This window comes from Brachionichthys hirsutus, chromosome 16 (assembly GCF_040956055.1).
Source record: "Brachionichthys hirsutus isolate HB-005 chromosome 16, CSIRO-AGI_Bhir_v1, whole genome shotgun sequence".
NCBI lineage: Eukaryota > Metazoa > Chordata > Actinopteri > Lophiiformes > Brachionichthyidae > Brachionichthys > Brachionichthys hirsutus.
The window spans coordinates 4,054,075-4,073,404 of NC_090912.1; the positions used below are offsets into that span (position 1 = coordinate 4,054,075).

Sequence of the window (19,330 nt, forward strand, 5' to 3'; positions counted from 1 at the left end):
CGAGGAGGAGGTGGCAAGGTGGAGTCGGTAAAAAAAAAAGAGAACGAAAGAAAGCGTGCGGCCCTCCAGCAACCTCATGTAGCCACATCCACGACGCAGAAACCGTCCCGAGATCCGTCCTCCGTGCCGCCGTCGGTCACGACCGCCATCCCGGGAGATTCCTGCGTTCCGGTGGGAGGCTTCGATCAGGACTCGATAGACGTGATCCCAAAGGCAGGAGTTGTTCCTGTGTTAAGTTCTGGATTCCTGCACGATCCTCTGTTGCATTTCAGGGGGGGGGGGGGGGGGGTCCCGGAACAAGTTCTGCAGAACGGTGTGAAACCCACGGAAGCCCACGCTTAGACAACTCGCGTGGAAAGAAAAAAAAAAGAGTCTACAACTGATGTATATTTACATGCACGAGTTGTTTTTTATTTTTATCTCGCATGTGCGTGCTCGTACGTGCACACTTGGTGTTTTGGGTCGTGCAAAGGCACCGGGGTCGGAGAGCAGAGACGTGTTTGCACATTCGGTTTTTTTGCCGATCGATTTGTCAATCAGCTGGCGATGAGATTGATCCCGTTTTGCGGGGTTGCTTATGCAGAGGTTTTCTTCCCCCCCCCCCCCTCCGGGTTTCGCGTGTTATGTTCGACTACTAGCCTCTACCGTGATGCCCTATCGAGGGGGGTCGGCGGCGGCGGCTCATTGAGGAATTATGGCTATTTCGAAAGCGGAGAGCTTCACACGAACGCTGACAGCCGCGAAAACACGCTCTCATTGCCGCTTCGTGATGGGGGGTGCCCCCCCTGCGCGTTGCTATCTCTCCCCCCTTCTCCTTTTTTTAAACCAGTCTCTCTTTTTTCCACCTTTCCCTTCTGCCCGGTAGCAATTTATTGATGTAATTGCCTACGCGGACTATTTCCTTCCTCCGCGGCGGACACATAACGACGTTTCATGTTGGTGTTTTCCCCCGTTTCCGCTGCTTCTCCCCTCGCCGGGATAATATTTAGCTCTCTTCCGTCTCCGCTCCGCTAAAACACCCCCTTCCTTGGATTTCACACGCATTCGTATCTCCCGACTCGATTTCTCCTCCCCCCCCCCCCTCCGCGGACGTCTTATCTTTTCCGGTGATGCGGTTCCCTGGCTCGACCGGGACCGGGTCTCGCCACCCGTGCCTTCCCGCGGCGGTTCCCGGGGCGTCCGTTTAGTCGCTGGCCGGAGTCACTCCTTCACTCGGTTATCTCCCGTTTCTGACGGTCTGTCCGCACAAACAAAATGGCGGCTTGTTGTTTCTACTCCTCTGATACGGAGGGGAGGGGAGGGTTGGAGGTACAGCAACATTAGGCGTGGAGGGGAGGGGAGGGGAGGGGAGATACTCTTCGGAGGTGTTCGGGATTGTCCGGAAACATTGAACTTATTTCTAGGAAATCCCTCTTTATCGCTCCTTCAAATACATCTCTCTCACACGAACACAGTAAAACACACGAAGGGTCTTCAGGGCGGACTTTGCAGGCCTTTGGTGAGGTCATCCTAAACATTTATTCCAGGTATTATCAGGAGCAGCCTGTGGTGAAGGCAGCTCCTGTTCATCAGCTGTGTGCATATAAACATGGTGCATTTATTTGTTGAAGAGGTTGTGCTCTGATGGCGGTGATGGCAAATGCAAAAAAAAAAAAAAAAAAAACATGTCATGGGCATGCCAAGGTTTAAAAGAGGACAATAAGTGCGTGTGTGTTTTGCTCGTAACGACGGGGGTTTAACTTGACCTGCTGGTAGCAACATAAGAACACAAGACGGGCTACCTCCGTGGGGTCTCGTCCCCAGACTGTCCTCTGTCATTTAAAGTAACACTTATCAGCTACGGGAGTGTTTGCGCGGGCTCCAAGTCTATGATGTAGCACATTAACACAAATAAATCCGTACCTTCCAGTTTCTTGACTAGTTGGGAGACACCTTGAGCATCTGTAAAAGTTACGATTGTCAACATGAGATTTGAGGACTAAAATGAGTCGAAATAAAGTCTGTAATGTCCTCACTGTGGAGGAGGTTGAGCACACTGTCTACTATTGACAACTTGGCTGGTCCTCCAGTCTTGTCTTCCTCTTCCTCTCCCTCTCCCTATCTGCTAGCGCAGGCCTGCTCTACATCCAAAACGGTCTTCGGTGCATCGCGGGACAGAATCAGAGGCTCTCCCTGATCTTGGATCACCACGTCATCCTCAATCCTGACGCCCAGTCCACGGAAATGCTTCGGTGCCTCATCATTGTCCTCGCAGATGTACAACCCTGCGGCAATAGAGGAGAGATGAAAGAAGGAATAGCGCAAAATCGTAAAAAAATAAAAATAAATCACATTTCACTCCACATCTGGAGGCAAAAAGGGCATACCGGGTTCTATGGTGATGGCCATCCCGGGCTGCAGAGGCTGCGAGCGGGACAGCTCAGACGTGTCATGGACGTCCATGCCCAGGTAATGGCCCACGTGGTGGGGGCAGTAATGCCTGGCAGCCTGGAATGCCAAGGATATGAATGTTCAACAGCTCCACAACGTTACACAAAAGGATGCCGAGGCCGTGATCCTTTGAGGCGGCGTGAGGCTCGCGAGCATTTGGCTCCAGGCACCTGCGTTAAAGCGTCTATTTCACGGATTACCTTCAGTGCATCGGCCTCACTGGTGCTGGCCTTGAGGATGTGGAGCTTCCTGAGCTGGCGTCCCAACAGAACCAGCATGGTGGAGTAGATGTGATCCAGGCTGACGCCGGGGCAGCACAGAGACAAACAGGACCGCTGGACCTCCAGGACGGCCTCGTACAGCTCAGCCTGAGCGGGGCTGAATCTAACAGGAAGTAGCAGGCGGGGAGACTGAAGCATTTTGGTCCATCATTGTATCAGAAGAATTCACATAAACATGCTTATGTTTTACTGTTTGATGAAAAAAAGGTTCTAAAAGCCAGACAGCTGCAGTTGAAGTGGGTTCTTGGGCCAACTTACTTTCCATTCACCGGCCATGTTCGAGTGACATCACTAACGTAGCCGTAATATTCACAACCACCGTCGAGCAGAACCATTTCACCGTCCTGATGGAGAGAGTGGAATAAACACATTCGTTTCTGGACGGCTGATGTGATGTAAGTGGACGGATCCCCTCACCTTGATGATCTGGTTGTTGTTTATGTAGTGCAGAGTATTGGCTCGATTCCCTCCAGCAACAACAGGCGGATAGGCCAGGAAGTTGGCGCCATGGATCCGATTCTCAAAGTCAAACTGGGAAAAAAAAGATTTCATGGTTCAAATATTCAGATAACTTTATAACTCTCATATAGGCGACGTACTATAAATACAATAGCTTGTGCTTTTTTTTTTTTTTTTTTGCAGGTACACCTCCACTTTCTTATGATACACTTGGACAAAACGTGTTAGTAGCAGTCGTGGAGGCCATGGGTTCAACTCCCACTCAGCCCCACACTCTGCATCCCTGTGTCGATGGCAAATCAGCCAGATAAATAATGGGCAGCAAATTTCATAAAAAAAAAAAAAAACATGAGCAGAGAGGAAACGGGGCTCAATAAAAATATTTCCAGATACCTTGGCAAAGAGCACGGCTTCATCCACATCGCCTCTGGACAGCGCCATCGTCCTCCTGAAGGCCTGAGAGATCAGGAATCCCTTTAGAGTAGAAGTCTGCAGGATCTACAGGATCTTCAAAAACGCAGGCGCCGCCACTGGAAGTCATGTAAATACCGACCTGTGCCGTGATGTGTCCCGCTTCCTGCATGAGCGCCACCTCCGCTGAGCTCTTGACGGCCCTGAGAGAATGTATGAGCGGCCTGAGAAGGCGCGGCACCGGCCCCGTCTCCAGCACAGGACACATGTGTGTCTGGTGGAGTCGAGGATGGGCGGGTGGAGAACTGTCGTACCACAGCTGAGAGCCTGCGAGAAGAGCAGCACAGAGGAAGCGCCGGTTAGCGTGCCGTTTAGCTTGTGGTCCCGTCCCGAAGCTCTTCCTGAAGTTCTATCTCCCGAGGAGCTACAAACCACATATTTAAGTGGTTATTTCCAAACATATACAGGAAATAGAACTTTAAACACAAAGTGTCAAACTTGGCATTAGCCTATGCTGGCTAGCTGCAGCTAAAGACACACACACACACACACTCTAAATTAATCCTGTAGAGCGATATTCCTCTCATCTTCCCACCTTTAAGGCTCTTGAGGACAACGCCCAGCTCCTCTGTGCTGTGAACTCTCTCCAGGCCGGTCAAAGCAGCCGTCCCGTCCTTTCCTGACCGCGGCCCGTCCCACAGCTCCCTCCCCGGGTCTCTGCGGGGGACGAATAAGATGGTACGGTCCGGTCGCCCTTTGCCGTGAAGGACCAAAGCGCTGTCGGGCTCCAGGATGCCGCTGAGGTAGAGGAAATCCTGGAGAACGTTTGTTTCCAGGTAAGTGTACGGAAGCCTTGCTAAAATTCCTATCAGTGTTCCAAATGCTAATAAAGCATCGGCCCAGTAAATAAAAGCAATCATTTACGGTACTAAAATAGACAATATCCATGAAGCTAGAAGGAAACATGACTGGATCCAGATGATGAACCCAAACCCATACCTGGTTCTGGTGAAACGGATAAGGGATGTCATTCGACATGAAGCGGGTCGGATGGGACAAAACGACGACAACATGGGTGTCGGAGGAGGCGGAGGGTCCCAGCCTGTCCGCCTGGGCCTCGACGAGGGAGGCCAGCCGGTGTCTGCGGAGCTCATATTCTGTCTGGCTTAAGCCTGGAGTCACCTCACCTGAGGGGAGCCGAGAGACACAGACGGCGAGCTAGAACAGCCGACCCGTCACCCAGACCAACGCTGGGCTCGCTTTAAAAGCTAATCTCACTCCTGAAATGAAGAAGATGCTGCAGACGACACTCACCAGGTTTGAGAAGGTGAGGATGGGTGAAAGGACTGGGTTGGCCCAGGCACCGAGGAGGAACCCGCTTTGGTTTCAAACCGCCTGGTTTCACGGAAATGCTTCTGCGCTGGCACCAGACGCACCCTACAGACGTGGACGGAGAAGACGCGGCACAGAAGCTGTGGATCCTGCATCTGACGAAGCTCTCGAGAACTCTACGCTACATTTATATTACATTACGCCATGCATTTGTAATCAAGGTAGAAAATGCAATCGTTGCCATCTGCCGCTGTCCACATGGGCGTTTCACGTTAGTCAGCAATAAATAAAAAAACAAGATATTTAGGAGGAGCCCTGACCACCAGTCCCGTCGTCAGTGACTCCCCTCCATCTTTAGGACAAAATAGTTCTCCTCACAACAGTATGAATCCGAATAGTTCTCAGATAAAATGACAGCAACTTCAGAGAATTTACTGGTGTGATTGTAAGGATAGTAAATACTAAGTTGTAGTAGTAATACTCACTACTGTACATGTAAAAAGGGACACGTGGGCTCCAGAAAAGACTTGCAGGTCGAGTCTCAAAAGTCAATTCAAACGTAATGACAGTAAAAGAACTCACCTCGACTCCAGTTGCCCCTGGGAAGCAGGGTGACAGCTGCCCCGACCCATCGGCTGGCTGAGGGCAACATTGTTGCTACAAGAGGACGCTGAGCAGCTTACAGCATGTTATCCAACCGTAAAGACACGAAGGGGGGCACCAAGAAGCCAACGAACTCCGGACATTTACCGGAACACGTCACAGTTAAATGGTGGGACTCGCCAAAGTTACAATCATCTCAGAAGAGCTCCTAGTTAGTTTTCAGGCAGCCATGTTTGTTAGCCCCCGCCTCCTTCGCGGCGATTGGCTGACGTTCTTCTTCGTCGGTTTTGGGTCTTGCGTCACCCTTTGCTTCGGAGTGTGGCGGACCAACGCTATTATCCCGCCCACCACACGCACGCACACACACACACACGCACACACACACACACGCACACACATCTGAATGCAAAACAAGTGAGTAAAAATGCGTAAAAGTAGAATGAGGGCGTTGTTATACAAACATGAAAGGTTTAATGGGAACAAAACAATTACGCCACTGACATTAGTTCTATGCTTTATCAATGTTAAATTGTTTTGTTCGCGCTACTCCATTCCTTACAGGCAAACCCAGGGCAAAAAACCCCCCACCCCTGTTATATTGGGCTGTCCTGACAGTCGCCTGAATGAAATTCGCAGACGAAGCGCCACTGCTAGTTTGATTCCGTATTGGTGCGATACAGAAAAATAAACCTTGGATTCTCATCCTGCGGCCTCTTATCGAGAGCATCTACGGTTATCGATCAGGTGTGTGTGTGTTTCCCTTCGGTTACCGGGGGCTCGAATGCATGCCTGTAGATTTTAGGCGCTAATCCGCTAATATCACGGCGATGTTGCTGCTAGCTAGCTAACATTTATCATGCGTCAAACAGTCCCCGCGTCACGGACGGACGCATGATTCTCGAACGCGTCTTGCGATCACAACGTTAATAGTCCGAGTACGTGTTATTTCCGTGTTTTTTTTTAGCGGTGTCGTTTGAGATCTAACTAATTTAGGTTATTTACGCTTGTTTTAAACCTTCGCGTTTGGCACCATGTGCATATCTTTAAAACATTGCCGTTGATTGTTAGCGCTCGACTTGACGGAAGTTGCGTTTCTCTTTCCCAACAACGCGGGGCGTGAACAGAGAAGCATGGACGGCCGAAAAGTCACTGAGCTGAAGGGCTTCGTTCAGCTGTGCGAGTCCAGGCCGGAGATTCTGCACCTTCCAGAGCTGGCCTTCTTCCGAACCTGGTTGCAGAGGTCAGTCTGGACTCCACTGTACTATAAAACTAGTTCACTTTCTTTAGGGGCCCCTTTCATTTGACTGTTTTGGGGGACATCGCCATCGGCTTTTCCCTATTTTTTAGATATTTTATACAACTTCCACCAAAAGACCAGTCGACTTCTATTCAATCAAGTTTTATCCAAAATCAAAGTTGTCGTCTGAAGACTCGGGCTCCTTGTACTGCTTTCTGACCGTGTCAAAAAATGTGCCTTTTTTTTTTTTTTTGCAGCATGGGTGCAAAAATGCCCCCCCCACCCAAGACACAGGACTCCTGTCAGGTGACGCATGATGATTTGCCTGTTGCACTCGTCTTTTGTGTACATTTTTATGATCGATGCGTTTTTATTCTGTGTATTAAGCCTTTTAGTACATTATAGTATCTTGTTCAGAGACAAATGAAAACATCTGTGTGTATATATATATGTAATAGTACCGTTTGTGAGTTAACTGTGTAACGGCGTGCTGTCTGGCTTTAGGGCGGCTGTCCTTGTGGTCCTCCCCCCACCTCGGCTTCACCGCCTGAGCCTCCTGCACCGTCCGAGAGCGAAGAGAGTGAAATAGGTGATGGGGGGGGGGGGGGGCTTTCTCTATGCTTGTTCGTTAAATCCTCATGCTAAACGTTCATGTAAACGCCTTTAAAGAAATATGTGTTATTGTTAAATGGTGAAGACCCCCCCCTGCTCCACAGTGTCAAACGACCTCCGCGTTTATCCAGTTAATTGTTTGACTGAATATAATCAGAACTAATCAAGAAAAGAAAAATCTGATTCTTTATTTTGTTTTCTGTGTCCCGTCATTTCTTAATATCTCAGAAATTGACGACGACGGCGTGATCGAGCCAGAAACCGACGGACCGCAGGAGATGGGAGAGTTTGAAGACGTCGAGGTGAAACGCCCAGACGTAGCGTGCTAACTAGGAACCGCTCGCGCCTGTTCACACATAAACCCAGAGCGGTTTTAAAGGCTGCGGACGGTGACGTGTCCTTGCACTTCCTCAGGTCACAGAGGAGATGGCGGATCAGGCCAACGAGAAGAAGATGGAAGCCATCGACGCTCTGGGGGAAGGTCGGTGGATTATCCTGTTCGGGCTGGTGACGAGTGGAACCAGCCGGTCAAACTGTTTGAAGTCCTTAGAAAGAGTTCCGTTTTCTGATTGATCATTTTTTGTTTCCCCCCCCTCTTTTAGGTGACCTTCAGAAAGCCATGGAACTATTCACCGAAGCCATCAAGCTGAACCCCAGCATAGCCGTCCTTTACGCCAAGAGGGCCAGGTGGGGGGGGGGGGGGGGGTCGCCGCCGTCGGCCATTCCTTAGAGCAGCTATCGGGGCTGGGCTCCATTCCCCGTTGTCAAAATAAAAATGGACGTTTACTCTTTTACGTTGTTTTTTTATTGTTGTTTTTTTTATGAATGAATGTGATTGTCGTCTCCTTCCGCTCCCTGTCCAGCGTCTTCATCCAGATGCAGAAGCCCAACGCCGCCATCAGAGACTGTGACCGCGCCATCAGCATCAACCCCGACTCTGCACAGCCCTACAAGTGGAGAGGAAAAGCTCACAGGTGCGCTTCTCTTCTCTTTAAGGCTTCTTCAGCCGGGGGGGGGGGGGGGGCAGATCATTTCCTCACTCACAGGTAGAGCACACCTCAGCGTTTGATATTTAACATTCGCGTCTGTTGCAGGCTGCTGGGCCACTGGGAGGCGGCGGCCAAGGACCTGGCCACCGCCTGCAAACTGGACTACGACGAATCAGCCAGCGCGTTGCTGAAGGAGGTCCAGCCGAAGGTACGATGCCAAATAAGAGGTGGACGAGGAGGAGGAGGATTAGAACCACAGAGGCCTTCCTCTCCCGAGTTTGCAAGTGTGTAATTTATTATTGTGTATTTTTTTATCAGGCAAAAAAAATCTTTGAGCACAGACGCAAATACGAGCGCAAGAGAGAAGAGAAGGCGATCAAGGAGAAGCAGGAGAGGGTAAAGAAAGCGCGAGAGGAGCACGCCCGGACCCAGAAGGTGAGACGCTGACCCCCTTTTTAATACTTCAAATGACGATGAACCACCCGTTTGATGGGAACTATTCCGCCAGCGCCATCAGCTGGAGCTTCTGCACAGCCTGACGGGGGGGGGGGGGCATTAACGTACGACTGCTGACAAAGCCTTTTAGTTCTGTCTCTGCGTCCTCTTCGCCCTTCCTTCTCTATGCTCTTTGAGGTAGGATGGACGAGATGCCTTTCGGGGAGCAGTCGGCCGTTTTCCTACAGAAGGAGCCGCCTGCCATTCCCAAACCTAAACCTGACCGTTCTGAACTCGACCCCTTTCTTTTTTTTGTCCTCCATCAGGAGGGGGAGGAAGCACGAAGCCAGGCAGGAGGAACGGGAGGAGGAGCAGGAGCATTCTTCCCAGGTAGGGAGTATTTCTTTGTTCTGTCCATCCTTGATTACTTGTGGACAGACGTGATGCGGCTTCGAAGGCCTAAATAACCGAACGCGTCTTGCGTTTCCTCTGCAGACGCTGCTGGGTTCCCCGGCATGCCCGGCATGCCCGGTATGGCTGGCATGGCTGGTATGCCTGGTGGTTTTGGTGAAGTCCTGAAGGATCCTGAGCTCCTCAATGCCATGAAGGTGATTTTTTAAGTGCTCAGTGTTAATCCTCTGCATCAAAACGCTGCCACTGTTATCGTGGAGATCTTCAAGTAGAAACGTTTGTAGGTTGATTCAGACTGGGAGGAAGCATGGAATGAATAGGATCGGCACCACTCGCGTTTGTGCCGCATGCATGAGGATGCAAGCAAGAAATGGTTTCTTTTCTTTTTAAAGCGAGCTGTTTGCAGGTTTGACTAGAATTCATTTGTTATCCTGACGGGTGAAGACAGACGTTTACTTTAAGCCCAGCTAAAGACGCTCCTTGTTCAACCTTTGCGTCAGAACGTTTCCTGTTTCCTGTTTGTTGTTTAACCCCCATCTTGAGCCCTTTTTGGACCCGTGCTGCATATGAATAAAGGTCCACCCTGTTGATTCCATGTTTCACCCCAGGACCCTGAGGTCATGGCTGCCCTCCAGGATGTGGCACAGAACCCAGCCAACATCTCCAAGTACAAGAACAACCCCAAAATCATGGTCCTCATCACCAAGCTGGGTGCCAAGTTTGGAGCCCCCCCACAGCCATAAAAAGGAGCAGGAGGAGGAAGGGACGCTGAGAGGGGCGCAGACGGTGGAGACGCCTCCCGACAACTATTCCACTGTGTGCAGATTAAAACGGGGGGGGGGGGGTGGATGATGACTTGATTGGTCTGATATCATGTCAGCAGGGCAAACTTGTTAAATCTTCTTAATCAGCCTGTTGGCGCTTAGCAACGTCTCAACAAAAACCTACCGAGTGGAGAAGTGGAGCATTCTGGGAATTAACCACGGGTTACCGTTCAACCGGGAAGCTCCCGCATTAAGATGAGCTCAAATACACTTTTGCAGCCATTTGAAGATGCAGTCGTGGTTTAGCTAACAGGTTTTTTTTTGTGTGTTCTATCGGAGCTGAACACATCTGTTCTCACGTTTCTGTTCAGCCGATCTGTGATTTTACAAATGCAAAAAAAATGAAATAAATTGTCTCTTGATGTCAGATCCCGTAAAGAAAACCATTCACAATAATAAAACCTCTGCTGTTGCAAAACGGGGTTGATTCTTCTCTTCAGTGTTTTACGGCGTCGTTTTGATCCGGGCGACTATTGTTAGACAAAAAACAAGATGGAACTTTTTGTCTGAAATGTTATTGACATTTTGAAACTGGTTCTACTGGACTTTTGTGTGATACTCACCAGCCTGAGGATAACGTCTTCAAACCGCGAAAAGAAGTCCTGATGTTTCAGATTCAACCTTTTAGAATTCACATTTACCGATCACAGAAAACTGGGAAACCCAAACTCCCAGGAACTGGAACAAGTCAGAACTTTGTGGTTGAACAAGGACAAATTATCAAAATAGTTTGTCATAAAAAAATCATTAACCAGTTTTATGTAATAAGTCCTGGTTTTTATTAGCCTTTTAACCCTTTTTAGTTTGAAACTGTTCAACCTTATAAAGACACTATTTTGAAAAGTGGATTTGAAAGAAAACCTAAACTAACACATAATGGGAGTTGAATAATTTCAAACAGAATATAAGAGATGAGCCTGCTGGTGCTTTGGCACAAATCAGGCCCGGAGGGTCGCCAGGCCTCCTAACCCACCCAATGGGATCTGTCTCCACCCGGAGGATGACTGATCCCGAAACATGGCGGGTCAGACAGAAACTAGTTTCATTATAGACCAAGTCATAAATGAATGACAACAGCAAATCCTGGGTCCCTTCCTGCAGCAGCCAGTGAACGCCACACAGCATCAATCTGAGCCATCGCAGACCAGTGACCTGAACCAGTAAAACACTTGTTGTTTTAACATGAATCTTTATTCGTGTACTTCTAACAGCAGAACAAAAACACACATTGATGTAAAATAATATCTGGGATAACAGGGTTGAAAGAAAGTCGCTCTCCTCTAGCAGCCGATGGGGGGGGGGGGGGGGAACGCAACAATGATACCGCTAGTGGCCGTATCTGCAGAGAGAAGAGAGGACGGAGCGTTAATGCAGCCGATCCTCCACGCGGCACACGGTCAGAACCACGTCTGGGATACTCACTTCTGAAACTCCCATTCCCTGTTGTCCAGAGGACACACCTGTCGGGTTTTCAGCCAGCGGGAGATGCAGTGGAAGTGGAAGGCATGCTGAGGAAGGAGACGGCAGCGTTTAGGTTTAGAGAAACGAGCGCGCTTTAAAAACATCAGCGCCGAGCTTCACGGCTGGAAACCCGACATCCGTGTCACCAATTCATCATCAACAACAACGCCCCCCCCCCCCCCCCCTTTAGCATCTGTAGATGACTTAAGATGTACAGCACTGCAGTGAAAGACTAGCTCGCTCACATTGCAGACGCCCCAGGCTACAGTGCATTCCTCAGAAGTCGCTGACGCCTGATTGGCCTGGCACTCTATACCTGAGGAGGAAGAGAGACAAGAACCGGGGACACAATGTGTGAAGACCGATCTGCAGGATGTCCATTAAAGCCAAACCAGAAGCTCGACATCAATGGTGCTGCTGCTCCCCAGACCCAATTTGTTTTTGTTTTTTCGTGAACTCACAGAGGTCCATGATGTGGTTCCGACAGATAGCGCAGTTGTCCACCACGATGTCCCAGGCCCACAGCGCCACAGCGTTCCACTGGTGGCAAAGCAGAGTCGCAATCAATTCACGTCCGAGTAACAATATTCACTGCCGACACGCAGACGCTTCACAAGTGGGTTAAAATGTCACATTTTGCATTCAAAATCGAGGATGTGAATACACTGGCCTGATCTGATGCTGCGTGGGCGGCCCAGAGACTAACACTGACAAAAAAACACTTATTTTTGAGCTTATAACATTTGAAATTTGACATTTTCAAAGGGCAGCATCAAATGTCACATTACTTCACATCAAATAGCCTGCCATTGATTACTATGAGACCGGTTAAAAGAAAAGGGCAATTTGAAAACAAAACCAGAACTTTAATGCCAATTTTCTTATTTTGAACATGCAGAACAGTCCATTACTGTCAGTGTCGTATTAATCTGACTAGTAGTCCATGATCAGTGAACTGTTTCTGGGCCAGTCCACGCTTAAGCTAACGATAGGCGAGCAGTCAAGCGGTTTGCCGTTTGTAGTAAAAGATCATTTGTAATATTTGTGACAGTTTATAAGTTTCTTCGTTTCGTTACGTTGAATGTCAGTGATTACAATCAGGCAACTACAAGTTCTCGCTGCGATTTTCCTCAAAAGTGCCAATTCACGGCCCGTTTGAGGAAGGCTAACAGCTAGGTAGCTAATGTTGTGAATTAGCGGAACGACGCTAATAGCAGCTAGCTTAGTTGTGTTAAGAGTAATTGGAGGATTGCTGGCATACTATACAGATTCTCTACACTAATAATTGATTACAAGTTATTCATATATATATATATATATACCTTCTTGACTTCGAATCGCTTCTTGCTGGCTCCACTGTTGGTGCCGCTCGGCGTGTCTACATCCATGGCAGCAGCAGCCATCTTGCAAGGATCATTACAAGTAACTATCCCCCAGAGGGGGGCGCGCGCGAGTCTCCTTGGTAACTCCAGTTTTAAAATCTGGAAGATTTCAGCAGCTGCTTCAATTTTGGGTCTTTGTTTCTGTCTGGCTAAAACTGTCGAGACAGTTTCCTTTAACGTCAACGCAGTGAGCTGTAAACATCAGGATTTAAGATGACAACTGAAAGATTGAAATGTAATCGCATTGCATGTAAACGTGTTTCTGCACAAAGCCAGATGCACCAGCGCTCTTTCTATTCCCCTTCATGTCTTTAATAAAAAATAAATGTAGGTTTTTACTATTTAAGTGACTTCAGTGAGTTAGTTTGACTTGAAATCCAAAAACTGCAACGAAGTTAGGCAAAACGAAAAGCCAGGTTCCACCGAGATTTGAACTCGGATCGCTGGATTCAGAGTCCAGAGTGCTAACCATTACACCATGGAACCCGCCACTGGCGCTGTCAGTGTTCAGTCCCTACTTACACATACTAACTCATTGAAGATGTCGGCCTACAACGAGCGCACAATATAGTAGGTAGTGCAGAATCCAGGATCTCCCAAATTCAGATAGAGATTTAAAACACACCCAGCACTCTAAGCTTATCTTTATTTTCACAAATATCCAATAAAACTGCATCTTGTGCCTCATTTTCTGCAGCAAACACTTTTAAATGTATTTAACTCTTTTAGTTTGTCCTTCTCTGTCATTTTCATGAGAAATCAACTTTAATAAACACTTATTACAGAAAAGTAGATAGATGCGAAATACAAAAACAGATAAAAGATCATTCTCCAGCCCCGTTCCTTTTTTTTCTAGTGTACGCTCTGCTTCAAACTAAGGGAATGAAGCTTATTCTTATTCACAGGCACACAAAGCGCGAGAAGACGAGGCTGTTGGTGCCGTCCTGTGACTATTATCATTATGATTATGTGTACATGAAGCCACAATGGTCCCACACCATTAGAGCATACTCCTCTGAAACGCAAATCATTTCAATCCAGTCCAGAAAGACGTGTGAACTCGTGAAGGACAGCGACAGGGAAGAAAGTCTGATGAGTTTGAGCGTCATTTGTTCCAAACATGAGCTCCTGCGAGCTCATTTCCGAAATGGTCCATCAGTCACAGTTCAGTCGGCTCGTCTGTGCGTCCACCGTCCTCATCTCTCAGCCCTCAGCTCTGACTCTCTGCAGCGTCGACTGCAGGTTGTTTCTGGCATTGCCACACGAATCCAGAGCCTTGTTGTTTCTGTGACACACACAAATGTCTATTAACTTAACAGCGCGTGCTAATGTATGCGGGGTGCTCTTTCTCACAAGAGCACCCCGCTTTAACACTCAAACACACCGATGACGTAATGTTCTCCAGCTCCCGTCGGCAGAAGTAAAAAAAAAAAAAGTACAATTTGTGGGATCAGTTTAGGAAGATGTCAAGTGGCCCACCACCATTGCCGCCCCCCACCAAGGGTACACCCATTCCTTTTCTACATTTCATCCTGAAGATGGGATGGTGATTGCTGTAATTTTTGTACCTGCGAGACAGCAGCTGATCGGCTCATTCTGTCACGCCCTTACCGGGACATGAAGGCCTGCAGCACAGCCACGTTCTCTTTGGGGAAGTAGTCCTGCCGGACAACGTGCTCCAGTACGTGAAGGTGGCCCGGAACCGGAAGCACGGGCCTCACCTTGTCCTCACTCTGAGGAGCCAGCAGAGGACGGGAGAGAAGGAAGGATGGCGGAAATGAGATTTTAAAAAAATGTGTGTTTAAAATTTTTTTATAGCTAAAACAAACCTTGAGAAGTCCGAGCAGCACCAACAACGACGATACAAAGTTAAAGCCTTGGAAGGAAGGAGTGGAAAAGGCTTTCCTGAGAAGGGAATCTATAATAAAAAAAAACCCAGCAACAATTAATATAAACGTGCGTAACAAATATAATATACTATAATAATCACTCACCAATGCTGTCCAACACCGCACTCTTCACATCCGTATTCTCCTCCCTGTACACGGACGCGATCTTGAGGAAGGCTTCGGCCGTTTTGGTAGCATCAGACAGATCCACCTGGATTCAGAACGGCGATCACACTGATCGTCTGCTCGTCCATCAGCAGGACGTTGATACAGTTCACATACCGTCATTCCCTCACGCCGCACGTTCCAGTGTTACCAAGAGACACCTTTCAAAAAGGCTCTGAGAACGTTCCTGCGTCTTTACCTGCTGCTCAATCAGCATCGCCCTCTTGGCTCCCAGCTTGAGGAGTTTGTCCGGGGACGGGAAGCTGAGGAAGGAAGAGACGTCTGGCGGCCGAGACGCTGGCGCTGGAGTGGACAACTGAAGCGAAGGAAAAGTTTTCACTCGCATTCGTCTTGTGCTCGTTAACATCAGCCATCGACTGAACCTGCAGTGTCAGGTGTTATTCACGTTTAACCAGTAATGCATTCCTGACCTTGATGCTCTCCTCTTCCTCCTCCTCCTCCTCCTCCTCCTCTTCTTCTTCCTCCTCCTCTTCCTCTTCTTCCTCCTCTATTTCCTCCTCATCTTCTTCCTCTATTTCCTCCTCATCGCCATCCTCTGGCTCACCTTCATCGTCACTGATGTAAAATAAATTACAGCTGTCGAGAGGATTTTTTTTGGACCTACGTTGAGGTCGTCTCTCTGTTAAATGTGTGAAATCTAAATACTTTTTTTTTTAGACGAACATCCACAGATTGCTAACGCTAGCAGCCAGTTTACTATAAACGCTGCTTTGAGGATGTTTGTGCGTGTAATGCTGTCAGAGGCATGCTGACTAAATGCTGGGCTAGGCTCCAGGACCCGGAAACCCGGAATTCAGTTCACGTATGTGACGCGTTTACCTGAGCGATCCGAGAATCTCGCCCATGTTCATGTTTTCCATGTATTCTTTCAGAGCTTTGCAGCCGTCCTCTCCTAGATAGTTACCTGAAAACCAGAAGAGAGCCAAGGCCATAATAAATCATCTCTACACATAACATATGAACACTCTCAGGATTTAAAAAAAAAGACACACTCTTCCCCAAACAAACGGCCGGCAAACTTTAAAGCAGATTATAGATTTTGCACCACAGCAGCAACATAGTTCCTCTCTAACTTTAAAAATGAAGAGTATGAAATCGTCATGTGAAGAGCACAGCTGTAGTCATTTCAAGGTTTGTACCATTTAGATCCAGTTTCTCCAGCTTGTCCCGGTCCTTTACTGAAAGTGCCACGGCGAGAGCGGCGTGTTCTGTGACCTCGCAAAATGACAGATTGAGTTCCTGTCAAATAGAACACAATGTGAAGACACACATCAATCAAAAACCAAAGACATCGAATCCAGTGAAGGCTTGTTCTGAGCAGTGGTGTGGGCTCAGGTCCGGTCGGGTACTGAAGTCCATTTCTCACTCACCCTCAGGATCGGCAGTCCCTCCGACACGCTTTCTGCAATAGCGATGGCTCCTGCCGGCCGCACCAGACAGTCTCCAAAGTTGATCACCTGGACGCTGCGCAGGTGTTTCAGGGCCTGTCACAGGAACAGACATCAACACTCATTCTACAGTTTGATCTCGTAGCAGACATTAAGCACCTCTGCACTATGGCTTATACAATTTTGAATCCTTTAATTCACTTTTAGAAAGGTGCAGGAGGCAGTCGTTTTGTACCCGAGCCATGGCGACGGCTCCCGTCTCGGTGAACGTGTTGTCGTTGAGGTTGAGGACGCGGAGGCCTGCGTTGTGCTGCATGGCTGTGGCCAGGGCTGTTACGCCAGGGTAATTGATGCCATTCTGGGGCATGTGAACTTCCTCCAGGCTGCCCATCATCTGAGAAAGCAAGTTGTTATTGCATCATTAATCTCCCCTAAACGACCGCACAGCAGGGAGCTGAAACAGCTGCTTGTTGAGTCAAGTAAGAACAATGGAAACACGGATGTAAAGAGCTGAGAGATTAAAACTTAATTATGCATCTCTCACAACGTCCACAGCATGGTGGCGTTTCTTCAAAACACTAAGGTTCTGAAAGGAACGTTCAGTTACCTGAAACGCTCGAGCAAGAGCAGTCGCTCCGTCATTCTCCAAGCGGTTCCTCCCTGCGACAAACACCTTCAGGCTGAGGGGCGCGCCCTCGGCACTAGAATTTTTATGGCCCTGGATCAACGAAGCAGCCAGGATCTGTGCAGACAAATGAAATCTGTTTAAATGCATTCATTTCCAGGCTTTACAATTCCGATAGCGCTTGAATTCCCTCCAGGTTTTAGCTCTTCGCAGACGTTCCTATGACTCACCGTCCCCCCTCCGATGCCCATGCCACAGTTGTTGAGCCGTAGCTCCTGCAAAGTGTAGCAGGCAGTACTTTTCAGTAACTTCTCGATGCCCTTCACACCATCTGGTCCGAAGGCGTTGTCGCTGAGGTCTAGAACTGTCAGTCTGGCACCCGCCAGCATCAGGGCATCACCCAGCGACGTCTAGATCCCAATAAGGAAAGACATAAAAAAAGAAACGGCAGGAGAAAACAGGACAGTTAAACTAGCAATAATTGAAGAATCAGACGTAGACCAGAGAACGTGTGCAGTATTTCATTACCAAGGCAGGTGGAATCTCAGAGCGCAGGCGGCCTGTGAACATGTCGCTCCAGTAGCAACACTGAAATAGAGAACATAAAGATGGACAACGTAAATGTCAGCCAAGCGCTTAAAAATGTGAACTCTACTGCCAAAATGATTTAAATAATGAACTACTCAATCAAAAGAAGACATTTTATAATCTCTACTTTTGAAAGATTACGTTTTGATTTTCGCAGTTTGTACATCTCCTAGGTGAGACCAACAATATTTCATTACAGTTTCAAAAAGGCAATGAACTTCTGCATCATTTCAAACAGAGTGAAATTATCTCCAACAGCGTCAAGAGTGAAAAAGGAGAAACCTTGAACTCGTTCTTCATCTCCAAGGCTTTAGCAATGGCCTGAGCTGCTGCCACACCTACGGTGTTTCCCTCCAATCGCAGAGCCTGCAGTCCCTCAAAGTCCCGGATCTCCGTAACCATATCCTCCACTGGAAAGAGGGAGACGGTAAAGGGGTAAGAGGTGGAGAGGGCGCGATGGAGGAGTGAAGGGTAACAGGTACAGCCACAACAAAAGGTCCTTCAACTGTTGGGCAGTGAAGATGACATGAATTCAGAAAATGAATGAGGTGTAGATCCAACGAGACACAACTTTATTGTTCTCATGACGCTCACCTGACTGGGCATCGTCCAGCTTTCTGCCCTGGCCTTTATAACTTAACTCCTTCTCCGCTACTCCACTCTTGGCAAGAGAATTGGCCAACTCTTCAACAATATCTGTCGCCATTGGGAAATCTGAGGGACAAAAAAAAAACTCATTTTACTTCATTTTCTTAATAGAACTGATTCGTTAAACTAGTTGTTTTTTTACAAGGCCTATTCCTGGACCACAGATGATTCTATATAGAACTAGTCAATTCAGGCTAACAATCATTAAAAGGCTACAAAATAAAGATATTGTTGGAAGTGACAAATCCAGCGCCCCTATCAATTTAAAACATTGGAATTAAACTGCTCATTCAGCGGAGGGCGACACACTGTTGTGTTTTGTGCTAGAAGTTCTCTGCTAGCTTTTGGCTAATGCTAACGTTATGCTAACACACTTACGAACGCCGTTAACAGTTTGGTGCCGGTTGAGCTGTTGTTGACAAATGTTGGTTCAGTGACATGTCACATGCTTGCTAGCTATTTTTTAAGAACGTAGCCCAGTAGTTGTGTTGGTTTGAGACCGGATACCGGCGAGCTAACAGCGGGCTAACAGCGGGCTAACAGCGGAGGGTACGTGTGGCTGCGCATGGCTTTAACTCGGGCCTCTATAATCGTTCACCGACAAGCCGGGGAACCACTGCCTGCCCCCACCGGTGACGTCGTGGCCTGTTCGGTCCCCGGTTTTACGTTCCTAGTAATACAAACTCGAACTTAATATTTAACCTAAAACCAGTAAAATGGAGAGAACTATTACCACAACAGTGCTGCCTCCAGTGGTTCGCTCCCGCTCGCTGTCGAGTCGACGTTCAAACCCACATTCGGCGCAGTGTGCCTTGACAACCACAGAACTGGTAGTCAAGGGACTTGTAGTTCTTGGAGACTACAACGGTGCGTCCGCGTGTTTCTGCAGAACCTTGTCCAAAAGAACACAACTGATATTTCCATTGTTAATTCTAATAATTTCTCCGAATAATTTACTTTCATTATTTTCAAAACTTTCAAAAATAAAAATGCCAACATTATATCTAATTAGACGCGTGAGCAGTCTTCAGTCCAGAAAAGCACAAAGTATAGAAAGTAAATAGAAAAATAACTCCCAGTGAAGTGAAAATGGTCTGGTGTGGCGGTGGAGTGTACACTGTTGATGGACGCACAGTGAC

General features: G+C 48.0%; 4 protein-coding genes and 1 non-coding gene across 5 annotated transcripts; 1 reads left to right on the top strand and 4 right to left on the bottom strand.

The window, feature by feature from the left end:
* Positions 1-1,587: 1,587 nt before the first annotated feature.
* On the bottom strand, positions 1,588-5,670 carry xpnpep3 (X-prolyl aminopeptidase 3, mitochondrial). Its single transcript, XM_068750107.1, has 11 exons — positions 5,496-5,670; positions 4,896-5,018; positions 4,581-4,768; positions 4,177-4,396; positions 3,724-3,908; positions 3,564-3,626; positions 3,129-3,242; positions 2,970-3,055; positions 2,631-2,814; positions 2,367-2,487; positions 1,588-2,264 (listed from the first exon to the last, which is right to left on the bottom strand). Exons 1-11 carry the CDS (start codon positions 5,563-5,565, stop codon positions 2,098-2,100), a joined length of 1,521 nt encoding a protein of 506 aa, XP_068606208.1. The 5' UTR covers positions 5,566-5,670; the 3' UTR covers positions 1,588-2,097.
* A 458-nt stretch (positions 5,671-6,128) lies between these two features.
* On the top strand, positions 6,129-10,436 carry st13 (ST13 Hsp70 interacting protein). The gene is made up of 13 exons (XM_068750005.1): positions 6,129-6,260; positions 6,641-6,756; positions 7,011-7,059; positions 7,258-7,342; positions 7,594-7,667; positions 7,780-7,846; positions 7,968-8,052; positions 8,229-8,339; positions 8,460-8,562; positions 8,673-8,789; positions 9,116-9,179; positions 9,285-9,397; positions 9,809-10,436. The coding sequence occupies exons 2-13, from the start codon at positions 6,647-6,649 to the stop codon at positions 9,941-9,943; spliced, it is 1,113 nt and encodes a 370-aa protein (XP_068606106.1). The 5' UTR covers positions 6,129-6,260; positions 6,641-6,646; the 3' UTR covers positions 9,944-10,436.
* Positions 10,437-11,201: 765 nt separating this feature from the next.
* On the bottom strand, positions 11,202-12,914 carry rbx1 (ring-box 1, E3 ubiquitin protein ligase). Its single transcript, XM_068749986.1, has 5 exons — positions 12,808-12,914; positions 11,947-12,025; positions 11,731-11,801; positions 11,447-11,532; positions 11,202-11,363 (listed from the first exon to the last, which is right to left on the bottom strand). The coding sequence occupies exons 1-5, from the start codon at positions 12,886-12,888 to the stop codon at positions 11,351-11,353; spliced, it is 330 nt and encodes a 109-aa protein (XP_068606087.1). The 5' UTR covers positions 12,889-12,914; the 3' UTR covers positions 11,202-11,350.
* Positions 12,915-13,281: 367 nt separating this feature from the next.
* On the bottom strand, positions 13,282-13,353 carry trnaq-cug (transfer RNA glutamine (anticodon CUG)). Its single transcript has one exon. It is a non-coding gene; the product is annotated as a tRNA-Gln (tRNA).
* A 149-nt stretch (positions 13,354-13,502) lies between these two features.
* rangap1a (RAN GTPase activating protein 1a) lies at positions 13,503-18,249 on the bottom strand. Its single transcript, XM_068749977.1, has 15 exons — positions 18,138-18,249; positions 17,826-17,953; positions 17,484-17,543; positions 17,186-17,365; positions 16,938-17,072; positions 16,566-16,724; positions 16,313-16,426; positions 16,082-16,181; positions 15,762-15,846; positions 15,328-15,497; positions 15,121-15,218; positions 14,862-14,967; positions 14,697-14,785; positions 14,479-14,600; positions 13,503-14,152 (listed from the first exon to the last, which is right to left on the bottom strand). Exons 1-15 carry the CDS (start codon positions 18,247-18,249, stop codon positions 14,071-14,073), a joined length of 1,740 nt encoding a protein of 579 aa, XP_068606078.1. The 3' UTR covers positions 13,503-14,070.
* Positions 18,250-19,330: the final 1,081 nt, after the last annotated feature.